This window comes from Myotis myotis, unplaced genomic scaffold (assembly GCF_014108235.1).
Source record: "Myotis myotis isolate mMyoMyo1 unplaced genomic scaffold, mMyoMyo1.p scaffold_m19_p_3, whole genome shotgun sequence".
Taxonomy (NCBI): Eukaryota; Metazoa; Chordata; class Mammalia; order Chiroptera; family Vespertilionidae; genus Myotis; species Myotis myotis.
Genome location: NW_023416335.1, coordinates 211,012,252 through 211,028,474, shown reverse-complemented (window position 1 = coordinate 211,028,474; position 16,223 = coordinate 211,012,252). Strand labels below are relative to the sequence as shown.

Here is a 16,223-nt window from a genome sequence, read left to right as displayed (position 1 = left end):
GGGCGGGGGCGGGGGGGGGGCGACACGGTCCCTCGACTCAAAGAATCAGGCAGGCGGCAACACACGCTGACTTGAAGATGAGCGAGACAGAGGGAGAGAGGCTGAGGCAGCGAGAGAACGAAAGGAGAGGGAGGAGGAGGGAGGGGAGGAAGGAGAGAAGAGAAGAGGCGGGAAGTGGGCAGGGAGTAGGCTTGGGGCAGACGCCTGGGTTTTAGGCCCCGGGACCGGGACCGGGGACCCACTGGCCGTGTGACCTTGGGTAAGTCATGTGCCCGCTCTGTGCCTTGGTTTCATTCAGCGACGCATCCACCGGCGGCTGGGCTGGGCACACAGGCGTTCCCACAACAGGCGCTGTGTGCTGTGTGTGAAGCGGGTGTGGGGAGGCAGCCGGGGAGCAGGACCCCCAAAGATACTGTTTGGACGGACGGACTGAGGGATGGAAAGGAGGGAGGGAAGGAGAGAGGGAAGGAGAGAGGGAGGCGGGGAAGGAGGACACCCTGCCCCAGAGCCCCACCAGCGACCCACACGATGGGTGTGATCAGCAAGCTTCCGGTGGGGCTCACACAGCCCCACTGGTCGTGTGACCTGGGTTACAATCTGCTGTGTTGCCCCTAAACCCTACCAGGGCCTGGGACTTGAGGCTCCTCCATCTGAAAACAGGGATAGCGAAGCCTTCCTCTCAGCACTCTGTGGGCACTGGCTGGGCGCCTGGCACACAGTAGGGCAGCTCCTTCCTGTACAAGTGTGTGAGTGAATGCCTCCAGCTGCACTGGGCCCCTCCCGTCTGGGACGCCCCCCTCTCCCTCCCTTCCCTGCCTCCCCGAGACCCCATTCTGTGGTCCCCTCCTCCGCAAGCTCCCCAGCCCCTCTGAGAGCCTTTGTCTCTGCCTCTGCTCTCGGGCTTCCTGAGCCCCTGAACTTGTCTCACTGGGCTGGGGCGTTCTGGGCCCTCCACCCGGTGGCCTGGGAGCCCTGGATGCAAGCTCTGCATCAGGTGAGCCCCTGGTCCAGCGTCGCCCAGGCCTAGCCTGGCCCCCAAGAACCAAGGGAGGGGTGGCAGGTTCAACAGAGGCTGTGGTGGGAGGAAGAAGCTGGTCTGGGCTGAACTGCCAGGAGTTTGAACTTCATTGTAAAGGGCTGAGGGAGCCACAGAGGGTTGCAGAGGGATAGCATGGGGCTGGGGCTGGGCTGGGGCTGGGGCTGGGGCTGGGGCTGGGGCTGGGGTGGGGCTGGGCTGGGGCTGGGGCTGGGGCTGGGGTGGGGCTGGGCTGGGGCTGGGGCTGGGGCTGGGCTGGGGCTGGGGCTGGGCTGGGGCTGGGGCTGGGCTGGGGCTGGGCTGGGGCTGGGCTGGGGCTGGGGTGGGCTGGGCTGGGGCTGGGGCTGGGCTGGGGCTGGGCTGGGCTGGGCTGGGGCTGGGGCTGGGGCTGGGGCTGGGCTGGGCTGGGGCTGGGCTGACTCTTACCCAGCGGGGGTCCGTGGGTTATGAGGATGTCCACGCCTTCGGGGATGAGGTTCCACTTCTCCAGCAGGGCCTGTCCTCGCGGGAGGTTAAAGCCCCAGCCGTAAAACCAGGGCTGCCTGGGAGAGAAGAGAGGGTGCAGAGAGGGCGGTGAGCGTGGGGGCAGCCACAGGAGGGGAGCGGGCGGGCGGGCGCGAAGGCCACCAGGACTGGCTTGATGCCCACGCGCCCGCCGAGGCGGCAGGGGGTTTGCCTGCGCTGGGCGGAGTGGTGGCTGGGGCACCGCCGGCTCCCTCCTCCCTCTTCCCGCTGCGTCACTGAACCTGCTATTTCTCTACGATGAACGAGGAGCATTTATGCCATGAAAACATGGAAGCTGAAAAAAGCCAGCTTTTGCCCAAGATCTTTCTTGCTCAAACCTAAGGAAAGCCACTGAGAACACCCCCCGCCCAGGTGAGTGGTCGCGGGTGAGGACACGCACTCCTGCGTCCAGCTGAGGCCCCACCAGGGTCCAGGCAGGGCTGGCCCAGCCGCAGCCTCAGGGCAGCGCCGACGGACCAGGCCAGGACCTAGACCAGTGACGGCGAACCTATGACACGCGTGTCAGAAGTGACACGCGAACTCAGTTTTTGGTTGATTTTTCTTTGTTAAATGGCATTTAAATATATAAAATAAATATCAAAAATATGTCTTTGTTTTACTATGGTTGCAAATACCAAAAAAATGTCTACATGTGACACGGCACCAGAGTGAAGTCAGGGTTTTTCAAAATGCTGACACGCGAGCTCAGAGGTTCCCGTCACTGGCCCCGACGGCTCCTGCAGTCCTTCCCCTCCACCGGCTCCGTGTGCGTGTGGCCTGGTCCTTCCACGGAGGGCGCCCCCACTCCACTGGTGGTGAGAAGAGGACGCGCCGTCCGGTGTGGAAAGCGGGAGGCTGCTGCCCTGGGAGCACGTGGCCCGGAGAGCGGCTGGATCGAACCGCACCAGGCCCCCGCCCACCACTGGACCGCTTGGTTCTCGGGGCCCAAAGGAACCAACTGGAATCGGGTTTCATTTACAACGAAAGCGTCCTAAGGATCACCCCTTAGGCATCAGGGAGTCGTTAGAAGATCCTGAACCATCACCCCAGGGAAGGCTGGGGGTGCTGGGTGGGGAAGTGGGGGTGCTGGGTGGGGAGGTGGGGGTGCTGGGTGGGGAGGCGGGGGTGCTGGGTGGGAGGCGGGGGTGCTGGGTGGGGAGGTGGGGGTGCTGGGTAGGGAAGGCTGGGGGTGCTGGGTGGGGAGGCAGGGGTGCTGGGTGGGAGGCGGGGGTGCTGGGTGGGGAGGTGGGGGTGCTGGGTAGGGAAGGCTGGGGGTGCTGGGTGGGGAAGGCTGGGGGTGCTGGGTGGGGAGGCGGGGGTGCTGGGTGGGGAGGCGGGGGTGCTGGGTGGGAGGTGGGGGTGCTGGGTGGGGAGGTGGGGGTGCTGGGTAGGGAAGGCTGGGGGTGCTGGGTGGGGAAGGCTGGGGGTGCTGGGTGGGGAGGCGGGGGTGCTGGGTGGGGAGGCGGGGGTGTTGGGTGGGGAGGCGGGGGTGCTGGTTGGGGAGGTGGGGGTGCTGGGTGGGGAGGTGGGAACTGATCGGAGAAACTCCACCCGCGAGAGCCTGGAGGCCGCCCTCACCCCAGGCTGGGCCTGACCCTGGCATTTCTGGGGCCCCATCCCGGGTGCACTCAGAGCCCCTCTGGGTGGGCCCTGCCGGGCTGCGGGCAGGCCCGAGGCCACACCAGGGTCCCCTGGAGCCTCCAGCCCGGCCGCCTGGGTGAGGAGCAGGGCTTGGGCGTGGCCTCCCAAACACAGGCCCCATTTTTCAAAACTGGATCCAGCATTTACCCCGACAGCCCGTCAGCAGGGGAGGCATCCGTCCGCCCGGGAGCCACGGAAGGTGGCTTCTGAGAGGGCCGGCGGGAACGTATCAGAGGCACCACAGCCAGCCCCCCGTCCCCTCCCCTCGCCCAGCACTAAGGACCTTCCTCGGGGTGGCATTCCCCTAGACCAGCGGTTCCCAACCTGTGGTTCTCGACCCCTTTGGCAGTCGAACGACCCTTTCACAGGGGGCGCCTAAGACCATCCTGCAGATCAGTTATTTACATGACGATTCATAACAGTAGCAACATGACAGTGATGAAGTAGCAACGAAAATAACTTTATGGTTGGGTCACCGCATGAGGAACTGTATTAAAAGGCCAGAAGGCTGAGAACCACTGGCCTAGATGCACCTGCCTGGTTCCTGGAAACATGTCACCTGGGTCCCTGGGACGCTGGAGCCCGCCTGCCCTCAGAGACGCCCAGAGAGGTGCCGCCTCCCAACCTCACACGGCAGGTCCCGGGCAGAGCCGGTGAGAGGCGGGTCTCAGCAGGCAGGACTTGGGACTGCGACCCATGTGCCCCGCCCCTCCCCCGCACACCTGTCTTCGGGGCCATCAGATCCATGGGCCTGCGGGTAGCACCTGGGACGGGCAGGTCCCCGCTCAGGGCTGCCAGGTCCCCGCTCATGGGTGGAAAGGGCACTGAGTTGCCCTCACACCTCCTGGTCCTGCCCACAAGCTGTCCCTTCACCCGCCCCCCCCCCCCCACCACCACCTGTCAAATGCCCGACCTCACCCCTGAGGGCAGGAGGGTCCTTGCCCAAGGCTGACAGGGGGAGGGAGGTCTAAGAGGACCCAGTGGCACCGCCACTGTGAGGCCGCCCGCCTGATACCAGCTCTGTCCTCAGGGAGGCGACGTCCTGGCTTTTATTGGACCTGGGGGAGCAGGAAGGTCAAATCCCACAGGAAAATGCCCAGCAGAGCCCTTTCCCAGGCCAGCTGCCGCCGGGAGCCCCTTCCTGGGGCCTTTCTCAAGACGCGTGTGAGTGTGCGAAAGGCAGGTGTGGACCAGGAGAGACAGACGCTTCGGGGTGACCTCACGAGGCAGGAAAGGCCCGTCCCTCCTGTGGGGTGCCCCCCGGGTGTCTGCTGTGGGAGGGAGACGAGGGGGCGCCCGTCCTTCCTGAGTCCACCGGGCCCTCGGCGCCCCCCGCAGTCTGCGTCTGGCCACTTGGGCGTCGCCCAGCAAGGCCCTTGGGGCCAGGGGTGAAGGGCAAGGCTGCCCGGGTCGCCGGCGAGGGCACAGGGCCTGCCACCCACGCAGCAGTGGGGTCCAGCCGCCCCTCGCTGCGCCCACAAAGGGCAGCCGTGGTCCAAGACCCACGCACGCCAGACACGGTGCCGGTGCCACAGGAGTCGTGTCCGCGTGTCCAACCAACCTGCCTGGACCCAGCCTCGCCCCAGGGCCCAGGGCCCGGTGTCACCCCGTGTCCAGGGCCCCGAGCCACAGGGAGGCCGGTGAATCAGAATTCCGACTGCGCGATGGAGGCGGCTTTCTGCCCCGCATTTCTGTCTTTCTGTTCTAAAGTAACCATTGGAATAATTTTCTTACAGAACGATAGTTGCCATGACAACCAGAGCAAATTTTCCTTTTCTGAAACAGATGTCTCATTTAGTTGAAAATTAGAATGTGAGCAAACCCATGGGAAAAATTAATTCAAACTTTAACAGAGCGCTGAGTACAATGTAATCTCTCAGAGGCTAACTAACCCTCCGCAGCCTTCCGCGCCCCGTGTCACCTTCCGACGCGGCTAATTAAGACGCTTAGACAATATAAACGACCTCCTCGCGGCCAACCATGCACCCCCCACCCCCGCAGCGTGAATTCCGGGCTCCCGATGGAGGGGGTGCTGGTCTACAGAACATGGCTGAAGCTATGTCACCTCCCGGGAAGGCGCACGGCCCCTGCGCCAGCAGATGTACCAAGGGCTCCTTCAATTAGCCTGGGGTACGGCCACCCCACTCCTCGGGGACTGGGATGTGGGGGTGGAGGAGGCCCAGGGTGCCCATGGTGGGGGGCCCAGTGGTACACCCTGACGAGGGTCTGGTGACCAGAGAGTGGAGTGTGGGGGTCCCTTGGCAGGATACCAAGCGCCAGCCCCAAAGGCTCCCCACAGCCCCAACCCCACATCCAGGGAGGCAAGTGCCATCACTGCCCATTTCACAGATGCAGAGACTGAGGTACAGAGACGCCCAGAGGGTTACGTGCCGGGATTACCTGGTGACCGGGTGACAGAGCCGGGGCCAGCCCCCGACACAGACCCCAGAGCCTGTGCCCTCGGCTTCACCCCAGAGCTATGAACACAGGACCAGATCCCATACCCTCCTCGGCACAGCGCCACCCCTAGCTGTCCCCGGGACGACGCTGAGAAGGCCCCACAACAGGCGAGGACACGGGACCCAGAGAAGTCGAGCATGTGCCTGAGGACACACGGGACAAGGGGACCTGGACCAGGGTTCCTGCTCCTACCCCGGTGCCCCACGGCCAGCCGCACGAAGAGGACCGCGATGCGTGGCCAGGCAGCTGCCGGCCCTGAGCCTCAGCCTGCGGCCCCTCCGAGCCTGGCTGGACACTCCGGCTCCTCCTGCCTCTCATCTGCTGCCCCGGGGGCTCCTTGACCCACAGCTTTCACGGCTCCGCGGCCAGGCCCCCGCCCACCCTTTGGCCCCCTGATCAGGTTCCCTGCTGAGCCCCTCCCCCATCAGACAACAGCCCACCCCTGGCTCCTGCACAGCCCAGCCCCTCTCGCCTCCCCTCGGAGCCCACCATGGGTACTTGCTGAGGCCTGGCTCCAGGGCCACCTCTTCCAGGAAGCCTCCCCGATCACCTGCACCCCCAGCACAGGTGGCCCTGCCATTCCCTCAGGGCAGACCCAGGCCCCACCTCTCCTGCCCCAGACGAGCCTAGAAGGGCTCCAGAGCGGGTTTGTTCAAGGTGAGCGTGAATGAACGAACGAACAGATGGAGGGGCCCACAGGGGCTCTGCCTGGCTGCCCGGCCCGCGGGACGGAGCATGACCCTCTCCTCTCTGCACCCTCCCCCGAGCCGCTGGAGTCACGGGCCGGAGGCCTGCAGCCGGAACAAGAACCCAGCCCTCCGCTGAGCGTCCGTTCTCACCTCCCAGGGCCTGCCCAGGGGGCACGGTGCCCAGTCCACAGAGGAGGCCTCAGAGGCAAAGCCGGCCCGGGATGCTCACACCCTCCCCCTCCGCTGCGTCCAACTCGCCTCCCCAGGGGAGCTGCCCTGCCCCCCAGGACTGCCTGCGGCCCATTCCCCAGGGGAGCTGCCCTGCCCCCCAGGACTGCCTGCGGCCCATTCCCCAGGGGAGCTGCCCTGCCCCCCAGGACTGCCTGCGGCCCATTCCCTAGGATGGAGCTGCCCTGCCCCCCAGGACTGCCTGCGGCCCATTCCCCAGGGGAGCTGCCCTGCCCCCCAGGACTGCCTGCGGCCCATTCCCTAGGATGGAGCTGCCCTGCCCCCCAGGACTGCCTGCGGCCCATTCCCTAGGATGGGCCGGCGCTGAGTGCTCCGCCCAGGGAAGTGCCCGGGGACAGGGGGCGGCTGTCCTCACCGGGCCCGGTGTCCTGGCTTCCACCTCTCACTCCCGGTGAAGCTGCAGTTTGAGGGGACAGTGACCCGTCCTCCCAACGGCCTCCCTGAGCTCCCAGGAGGGCCCCTCCCCAGCCAAGTATCCAGCCTGACCCCCCACCCGTTCCTCCCGCCCCTCCCCTCCCCTCCCCCAAGGCCAGACCTCCCAGGCCCCTCCCGGAGGGAGCCAGCGGCAGCCTCTGCCAGCGCTGAGAGGGCCCCGTGAGGACGAGGCCTGTCACTGACCGCCTGCCTCCGGGGACACGGCCAGCGTCCCAGTGGGCGTGCTCCGCTCTGCAGCAGGAGAAACTGAGGCTCAGAGGCCAGCGACGTGCCGGCTCCGGTGAACGCGTGCCGGCTCCACACCTACAGGCTGGGACGCCCCACGCCCCAGCCTCCCCCTGCCCAGCTCCCATGGGAGAGGTGTTCCTCCTCTCGGCATCTCTGGGGCTGGGGCCGAGGGGGGCCGAGGGGGGGGGTGAGGGGGGCGAGGGGGACCGAGGGGGGGCGAGGGGGCCGAGGGGGGGCAAGGGGGGCCGAGGGAGCTGCCTCCGTAGCAGGGGTGCCAGCCCACCCGCCCCCGGGCTGCCAGCCAGCACACACCCTGCGGGGCACACAGCACTTCCGGCAAGTCAGCGGCAAGAGGAGTGGAGCAGGACCCCTGTGTGGGCCCTGTTTAACCCCCCCCCCCCCGCTGCAGAGGCATCATCCTTTGTGCCGCTGGGACTGCGGCGGGAAGGCAGACGATTCTGGGGACGCAGATCTCATGTGGAGTGGAGTGTGTGTGTGCTGTGTGTGCGCTGTGTGCGCTGTGTGTGTGCGCTGTGTGTGTGCTGTGTGTGTGCTGTGTGTGCTGTGTGTGTGTGCTGTGTGTGTGTGCTGTGTGTGTGCTGTGTGTGTGCTGTGTGTGCTCTGTGTGTGCTGTGTGTGCTGTGTGTGTGCTGTGTGTGCTGGTGTGCTGTGTGCTGTGTGTGCTGTGCTGTGTGTGTGTGCTGTGTGTGCTGTGTGTGTGCTGTGTGTGCTGTGTGTGCTGTGGTGTGCTGTGTGTGCTGTGTGTTGCTGTGTGTGCTGTGTGTGCTGTGTGCTGTGTGTGTGCTGTGTGTGCTGTGTGTGCTGTGTGTGCTGTGTGTGTGCTGTGTGTGCTGTGTGTGTGCTGTGTGTGCTGTGTGCTGTGTGTGCTGTGTGTGCTCTGTGTGTTGCTGTGTGTGCTGTGTGTGTGCTGTGAGTGTGCGTGTGTGTGCTGTGTGTGCTGTGTGTGTGCTGTGTGTGCTGTGTGTGCTGTGTGCTGTGCTGTGTGTGCTGTGTGTGCTGTGTGTTGCTGTGTGTGTGTGCTGTGTGCTGTGTGTGTGTGCTGTGTGCTGTGTGCTGTGTGTGCTGTGTGTGTGCTGTGTGTGCTGTGTGTGTGCTGTGAGTGCTGTGTGTGTGCTGTGTGCTGGTGTTGTGCTGTGCTGGTGTGTGCTGTGTGTGTGCTGTGTGTGTGCTCTGTGTGTGCTGTGTGTGCTGTGTGTGCTGTGTGTGCTCTGTGTGTGCTGTGTGTGCTGTGTGTGCTGTGTGTGCTGTGTGTGTGCTGTGTGTGCTGTGTGTGTGTGCTGTGTGTGCTCTGTGTGTGCTGTGTGTGCTGTGTGTGCTGTGTGTGCTGTGTGTGTGCTGTGTGTGCTGTGTGTGTGTGCTGTGTGTGCTCTGTGTGTGCTGTGTGCTGTGTGTGTGCTGTGAGTGTGCTGTGTGTGTGCTGTGTGTGTGCTGTGTGTGCTGTGTGTGCTGTGTCTGTGCTGTGTGTGCTGTGTGTGCTGTGTGTGCGCTGTGTGCTGTGTGTGTGCTGTGTGTGCTGTGTGTGCTGTGAGTGCTGTGTGTGTGCTGTGTGTGCTGTGTGTGTGCTGTGTGTGTGCTGTGTGTGCTGTGTGTGCTGTGTGTGTGCTGTGTGTGCTGTGTGTGTGCTGTGTGCTGTGTGTGTGTGCTGTGTGTGCGCTGTAAGTGTGTGTGCTGTGTGTGCTGTGTGTGTGCTGTGTGTGCTGTGTGTGTGCTGTGTGCTGTGTGTGTGTGCTGTGTGTGTGTGCTGTGTGTGCGCTGTAAGTGTGTGTGCTGTGTGCTGTGTGTGCTGTGTGTGTGCTGTGTGTGCGCTGTGTGTGTGCGCTGTGTGTGCTGTGTGTGTGCTGTGTGTGCTGTGTGTGTGCTGTGTGTGTGCTGTGTGTGCTGTGTGTGCTGTGTGTGCTGTGTGTGCTGTGTGTGTGCTGTGTGTGCTGTGTGTGTGCTGTGTGTGCTGTGTGTGTGCTGTGTGTGTGCTGTGTGTGCTGTGTGTGCTGTGTGTGTGCTGTGTGTGCGCTGTGTGTGTGCGCTGTGTGTGTGTGCGCTGTGTGTGCTGTGTGTGTGCTGTGTGTGTGTGCTGTGTGTGCTGTGTGTGTGTGCTGTGTGTGCGCTGTGTGTGCTGTGTGTGTGCTGTGTGTGCTGTGTGCGCTGTGTGTGTGCTGTGTGTGTGCTGTGTGTGCTGTGTGTGTGCTGTGTGTGTGCTGTGTGTGCTGTGTGTGCTGTGTGTGTGCTGTGTGTGCTGTGTGTGTGTGCTGTGTGTGTGCTGTGTGTGCTGTGTGTGCGCTGTGTGTGTGCTGTGTGTGCTGTGTGTGTGCTGTGTGCGCTGTGTGTGCTGTGTGTGTGCTGTGTGTGTGCTGTGTGTGCTGTGTGTGTGCTGTGTGTGCTGTGTGTGTGCTGTGTGTGCTGTGTGTGTGCTGTGTGTGCTGTGTGTGTGCTGTGTGTGCTGTGTGTGTGCTGTGAGTGCTGTGTGTGTGCTGTGTGTGTGCTGTGTGTGTGCTGTGTGCGCTGTGTGTTTGTGCTGTGTGTGTGCTGTGTGCGCTGTGTGTGCTGTGTGCGCTGTGTGTGTGCTGTGTGTGTGCTGTGTGTGCTGTGTGTGAGCTGTGTGTGTGCTGAGGGGCTCTGTGAGGAAAACATGTGAGGGCAAGAAAGATAGGACAGGAGAGCGGCAGAGACTGCGTGTGAGAAAGACGCGTGTGAGTGTGTGAAAGGATGTGAGTGTGGGGGGATGCGTGGTGTGGGAGGGTGTGGGGTGCATGCATGTGTATGTATGTTTTGGGTATGTGTGTGCATGTGTGTAGCTGTGTGAGGTATATGCGTATACATGTGTGTAAGTGGGTATGGCATGTGTGTGCCTGTGTCGTGGTGTGGTGTGTAGTGTGTGCATGTGTGTAGTTTTGGTATGTGCACACATGGGTATGTGGTGTGTGCATGCATGCCATTGTGTGGTTGTACATGTATATAGTTGTGTGGTGTGTGTGCATCTGTGTCTGTGTGGTGCGTTACGTGTGTGGTGTGTGTACATATGTGTACATGCAGATCAGGCACCAGAGACTGGGGCTGTCCCTCTGCGGTCACGGTTCGTGCTCTGCTGTCGTGTGGGGCCGGCAGCTGTGAGGCTCCGTGGAGGAAGGACAGGGGCGTGAGCAAAGGAACCACAGCCGCGGGCACTGCGGGGCCTCGGGTCCCTCCTCACCTGTCCGGCCGGTGGGCGCCCTTGGCCAGTCGGGGGCAGGTGTCACGCTCCCCTGCAGACACAGCCTCCCGACCTGATGGGGGGATCCCACTGAGGCGCCTGCAGAACCGGCCCGGGGGCTCTGCGGGGCCCACTGCTCTCTCCCTGGCACGGCCCTGGGAGGGAGAAGCGAGCCCGACTCTACAGCTACGGGACCGGGTCAGGGAGCGCATGTCCCCCACAGGCCAGGCTTCTAGGGCCCGGAGGCCAGCCCTGTGGGGGTTCCACAGCCCCACGGGCCGCCAGAGGGGCGTAGCCAGGGGCAGGTGGGAAGCGGCAGCCGTGACCGCTCCCGGAGCCGACCACGCCCACTGCCAGCGCAGAGATCATGGGCCAATCACTTCTCCTACCCAAGCCTCACTTTACCCCTCTGTAAAACAGGAATTAAAAGAATCCTGCCTGGCCAACCAGCGTGGCTCAGTGGTTGAGTGTCAACTTATGAACCAGGAGGTCACAGTCCGATGCCTGGTCAGGGCACGTGCCCGGTTGTGGCTTGATCCCAGTGGGGGGGCGTGCAGGAGGCAGCTGGTCAATGATTCTCTCATCACTGATGTTTCTATCTCTCTCTCCCCCTCTCCCTTCCTCTCTGAAATCAATAAAAATATATATTTCTTAAAATGTTTTTTTAAAAAAATGGATTTTCTTAAGAGAAAAGGCAAAGGATTCTGGGTCAGGTGCTTGGAGCTGGGTCACACTTAGCCTGGAGGGAGGACAGAAGGCCGGGAACACAGCGTGTGGGCTGCCAGTCCACACTGGGCTCACCAGGCGGACTTCCTGGAGGGGGCGGCGGGGGCCGTAAAGCCAGGGTGGAGCATGGCCAGGGGCAGGGGCATCACGGGCAGAGACGGCCTCACTGGGGTCACCCGCCAGCACCTGGGACAGCAGGGGACAGCGGGAGCCAGGGAGGCCGCCGCCTCAGGCAGGACCAGGACCCGGATCACAGTCTGGCAGAGGCATTTGTGAGGCGGGAAAGAGCTACGGCTTCACTAGCTCACCCTCGACTCCCTTTCCGCTAGAGCAGCGGTTCTCAACCTGTGGGTCGCGACCCCTTTCACAGGGGTCGCCTAAGACCATCGGAAAACACATATATAATCACATATTGTTTTTGTGATTAATCACTACGCTTTCATTATGTTCAAATTGTAACAATGAGAATACATCCTGCATATCAGATATTTACATGACGATTCATAACAGTAGCAAAATTAGTTATGAAGTAGCAACGGAAATAATTTTATGGTTGGGGGTCCCCACAGCATGAGGAACTGTATTAAAGGGCCACGGCATTAGGAAGGTTGAGAACCGCCGCTAGAAGATCCATTTGACCATGTTAGAAAGGAAGCATTTGCGGACCCACTGTGCGCAGCTCTGGGAGGGGCAGGGGGACCTCGCCTTCCCCAGGCCCAGCTCGGCCTCGGTGACTGTGGGACCTCAAGCAAGTCCCTTCATTTCATGGGGCTCAGGCTCAGCCACACAGTGGGGACAAGGTCAGACCTCACTGCCTGTTGCAAAGATGTGCCCGGCGCCAAGGCGGAGCCCGGGGAAGCAGCGAGAACAGTTCCTGGGACCCTGCGGGGGACAGGTGGAAACCCCCAACGCTCCTGCCTCCACCCATCTGACAGCCCCCTCTGCACACCTGGAAGGGAAGGCATCAAAGGCTCCTGCTGAGCCCCCCAGTGTGACCCAGGCCGCCCAGCCCTGCCCACACCCCACCGGCTATACAAGAACAACTTTGAGGGCCCCCAGCCCCCACTCTGGGCGGGGGGAGGGGGGCAGTGGCTGTGGAGATCTGGGGTGAGTGGGACCAGGTGTCGAATGTCTCCGTGTGCTGAGCACACACATCCGACCTCCTTAAATCCTAAGGACGACCCTGCAAGGGGTGTTGTCATTCCACAGAGAGCCAAGATCCTGTCCCAAGGCCACAGAGCCGAGTGCCTGCAGAGGGGCGGGACCCGGGCACCCCTGCCAGCCCCAGGCCCCGCCCTGCCAGCCCCAGGCCCCGCCCTGCCCGGAGGCAGCCAAGCCCAGAAGCAGGACCCATGCCCCGCGCAGGCCCGCAGCCACTTCTTGAAGTTTAAAGTTTCAGCAGGTTTAGATTCCTTCTGCAAAATGCCAGGAGTAATTAGGCCAGATGGGCGCGCTGCCTGCCAATTTCCCTCCCTCCCTCACTCACTCCTTTTTCTGAGAAAAATCAAGGCCGTTCTCAGTTAAATGAGAACAAAAAATGCATCCAAAACCCATACATGATCACGGAGTGTGTGCGGAGCTGTTACACTCAGGATTTGTCATCCCCTCAGCTCTTCCTCTTCCGCGCTGGCCCCGCCCCCTCCTCTAAGCTGCTCTGCCAAAGGCCGGTGCCCACGGCACAAGGGGCCGCCTTCCCTGCGCCAGGACAGACACAGGCCTGGAGGTGCCCACGGACACAGGCCCGGAGGTGCCCACGGACACAGGCCCGGGAGGCGGCCCAAGAGGTGGACACAGGCCCGGGAGGCGGCCCACGGACACCGGCCCGGGAGGTGCCCACGGACACAGGCCCGGGAGGCGGCCCAAGAGGTGGACACAGGCCCGGGAGGCGGCCCACGGACACAGGCCCGGGAGGTGCCCACGGACACAGGCCCGGAGGTGCCCACGGACACAGGCCAGGGAGGTGCCCACGGACACAGGACCGGGAGGTGCCCACGGACACAGGCTTCCCTGCCAGACTGGGCTGGGGGTGATGGAGGGGACCAAATCCAGGGATGGGGTGTCTGGCCTCCACCCTGGGTGTGGGGGGACGGCAGCAAGGGAAGCGACAGGGGGACGGAGACCACAGACTCGGACACAGAGAGCAGGCCAGGCCCGAGTTGTTGTGTGTTTTTGTGGGTTTTTTATCCTCACCTGAGGACATTTTTCCATTGATTTTTTGAGAGAGTGGAAGAGAGAGGGAAAGACAGAGAGAAATATCGATGTGAGAGAAACACGTCGGCTGGTTGCCTCCTGCACGAGCCTCTACCAGGGCCCAGGCCAGGGAGGAGCTGCAGCCAAGGTACATGCCCTTGATCGGAATCGAACCCGGGGCCCTTTGGTCCGCAGGCCGACGCTCTATCCACTGAGCCAGACCGGCCAGGGCCCGAGTTTGAACTGAGTCCCCAGGCCTGACTTCAGTCCATCCGTTCCTTCACCCATTCACTCACTCAGTAGCTCTATGAGGATGGCCGGATGCCATCAGCTCCTCGGCACTGGAGTGAGGTCCCCAGACAGAGAGGCAGGGGCAGGCCTCAGATGTTCTCGTGGGAAAAAGACGAGAGAAACCAAACATCCCAGCAACAAGGCCGGCCGGGCCTGGAGCACAGGGCCCGCGGGGAGAGGCCGACCCAGACGCCGCACGTGGGCGAAGGGGCCGGACAGAACCGCCTGGCCAGCAGGTGCCCAGACACCCCAGAGAGGAGCCAGCTGCACAGTGGCCCCCTGGCACCGATGGGGGGCCCAGGCCTGCCAGGTCAGACACGGAGGGACAGACAGAGCAGTGGGGACGTCCCTGTGTGTCTGGGCCAAGCACTTGGCTGAGAGCCAGCCCTGCCCCTACTCGCACTGCGTCCCTTCCAGGCCTCGGTGACGTGCTGGGCTCCCGCAGGCGGGTGACCTGGAGCCACAAGCAGAGGGAGCTGTGACTCCCTGAGAGATGGGAGCCCCAGGTGACAGCTGGGGCCATGGCCACGGCCAGCGGGACCTGGCTGCCGGCCTCTGGCTTCCTCTCTCCCATTGACACCACTCAGGCCCTGGAAGCCACATTCCGCTCTCAGAATGCCCACGCCCCCTCAAGCCTCCCACCTGTACCTGGGCTGTTCCCTCTGCCTGCCACACCCTTCCCGGCCCCTGAGGCTGCTGTGTCACCCCAGCTCCCACGGCTTCCACTCCACGGCTCCCATTGAATCAAGGGATTGGCCTCTGACACCTTTGCAACCACCTCTGGAGAGGGCACTGTCACTCCCATTTCCCAGGAGAGGAAACTGGGGCACAGAGAGGTTAAGTGACTCCCCCAGGGTCACACAGCCTTTAAGAGGTGAAGCCAGGATGTTTTGTCTTAAAGCCTGCTGTTAACCTCTATAGAATTTAACATTTTAAAGGGGGGTTAGATATGTGGGAGATGTCGAGGAAGCAGGTTATTAAAAACTTGTGGGCAAGAGATCTAGGCCAGATTCCCTGGTCTGACGCCCAAGGGCCTCCCATCTGACCCTCCAGACCCTCTACCCCATCCCGTCCACTCCTCACCTGCACCCTAACCCAGACCTGCCCCCAGCTCCGCTGCCTCCGGGCTTGCTCACTCCGGCTCCCCTCCTAGCAGCCTTCCTGGTCTGTGCCTCCCCAGCCTTCTCCAGGCCTGGGCTCCCCACCTGCCCAGCAGACTCGCCCGCCTCCTCTCCTGTCCCGGGCACTGAGCTCCCCACAGCCCTGAGTGCCCACCGGTGCTTGCCGGGACCTCACGGGCTGCAGGGAGGGGCACAGAGACCCTGTATGTGGTGAGGACCAGGAGGCGACAGGGGGCACCTCCTGGGCTCAGGAAAGCTGGGACGGGCTGGCATCTCCCCTCTCTCCCTGAGGAGGCCTTGGCAGGATGAGACCAGGCCCAAAGCTGCCCGCAGCCTCAGGGGGTCAGCACTGGCACCATCCAGGGCAGCCCAGGGGTTCCCCAGACACACTGTGACGGCAGCAGCTCTCCCTGAAGTCCCTGCACCCACACAGGCCCCATGTCCCCCCAAATCGCCCCTCAGCCTCCTGCGTGTGCCGCTCTGGCTGATGGCGCCGTCTCAGGCCCTGATCCCCGCCCTCTGTACCCACGGCTCTTCCTTCCTGGCTCAGATCACCCACCTCTCCAGGGAGCCCCGCGAGATCGGGACCCACTTTCAAGCACAGTGGTCCGTCCCTGCTGTGTCTGGGACCCACCTCACCCTCCAGCAGCTGGCACCCTGCGGCTATTGCCAGCTGGGCCGCCAATGCCAGTCTGTCCACCTGTGGGACGGGGACAAGAAGTCAGTCCCCCAGGCTGAGCAGGATCTGAGACGATGCTCACAGAGACCTTAGCCAGGGCCTGGCTTCCCGTGATCGCTCAGGAATGATTTGCTGCCACCACCCTTATCGCTGTCATCTTCATCATCATCATCATCATCACCATGACCATCATCATCAACATCACTGACATCACGGTCATCATCATCACTATGACACCCTCACCATGACAATCATCACCATCATCACCATCATCACCACCACCATCATCACCATCATCATCATCACTGACATCACCATCATCATCATCACTATGACACCCTCACCATGACAATCATCACCATCATCACCATCATCACCACCACCATCATCACCATCACCATCACCATCACCATCATCATCATCACTGACATCACCATCATCATCATCACTGGCACCCTCACCATGACAATCATCACCATCATCACCACCATCATCATCATCACCACCATCATCACCATCACCATCATCACCATCATCATCATCACTGACATCACCATCATTGCCATCATCATCATCACCATCACCATCACCATCACCATCATTGCCATCATCACCACCCTCACATCATCACCTGGGCTCCCGGGACCCACTGACCATCTCACTGAACAGTCATGACCCATCCTCACTTTGATCCCCACCAGCCAGGTAGCTCAGGGATGAGGCCTGACCACTCTGCGTCCCCAACAGACAATAGGGACTGGGTGTGTAC

At 62.5% G+C, this 16,223-nt stretch overlaps 1 protein-coding gene across 3 annotated transcripts in view; it reads right to left on the bottom strand.

The window, feature by feature from the left end:
• The window catches only part of MPPED1 (metallophosphoesterase domain containing 1), a 63,629-nt gene that overhangs the window by 4,713 nt on the left and 42,693 nt on the right, over positions 1-16,223 (bottom strand). For 2 of the 3 annotated variants that reach the window (XM_036298804.1, XM_036298803.1), the window contains exon 5: positions 1,463-1,578. The exons of the other annotated variant lie outside the window; for it this stretch is intronic. In XM_036298804.1, the coding sequence (XP_036154697.1) occupies positions 1,463-1,578 (116 nt within the window). The remainder of the gene's footprint in view (positions 1-1,462; positions 1,579-16,223) is intronic. 3 annotated transcript variants of the gene reach the window in all.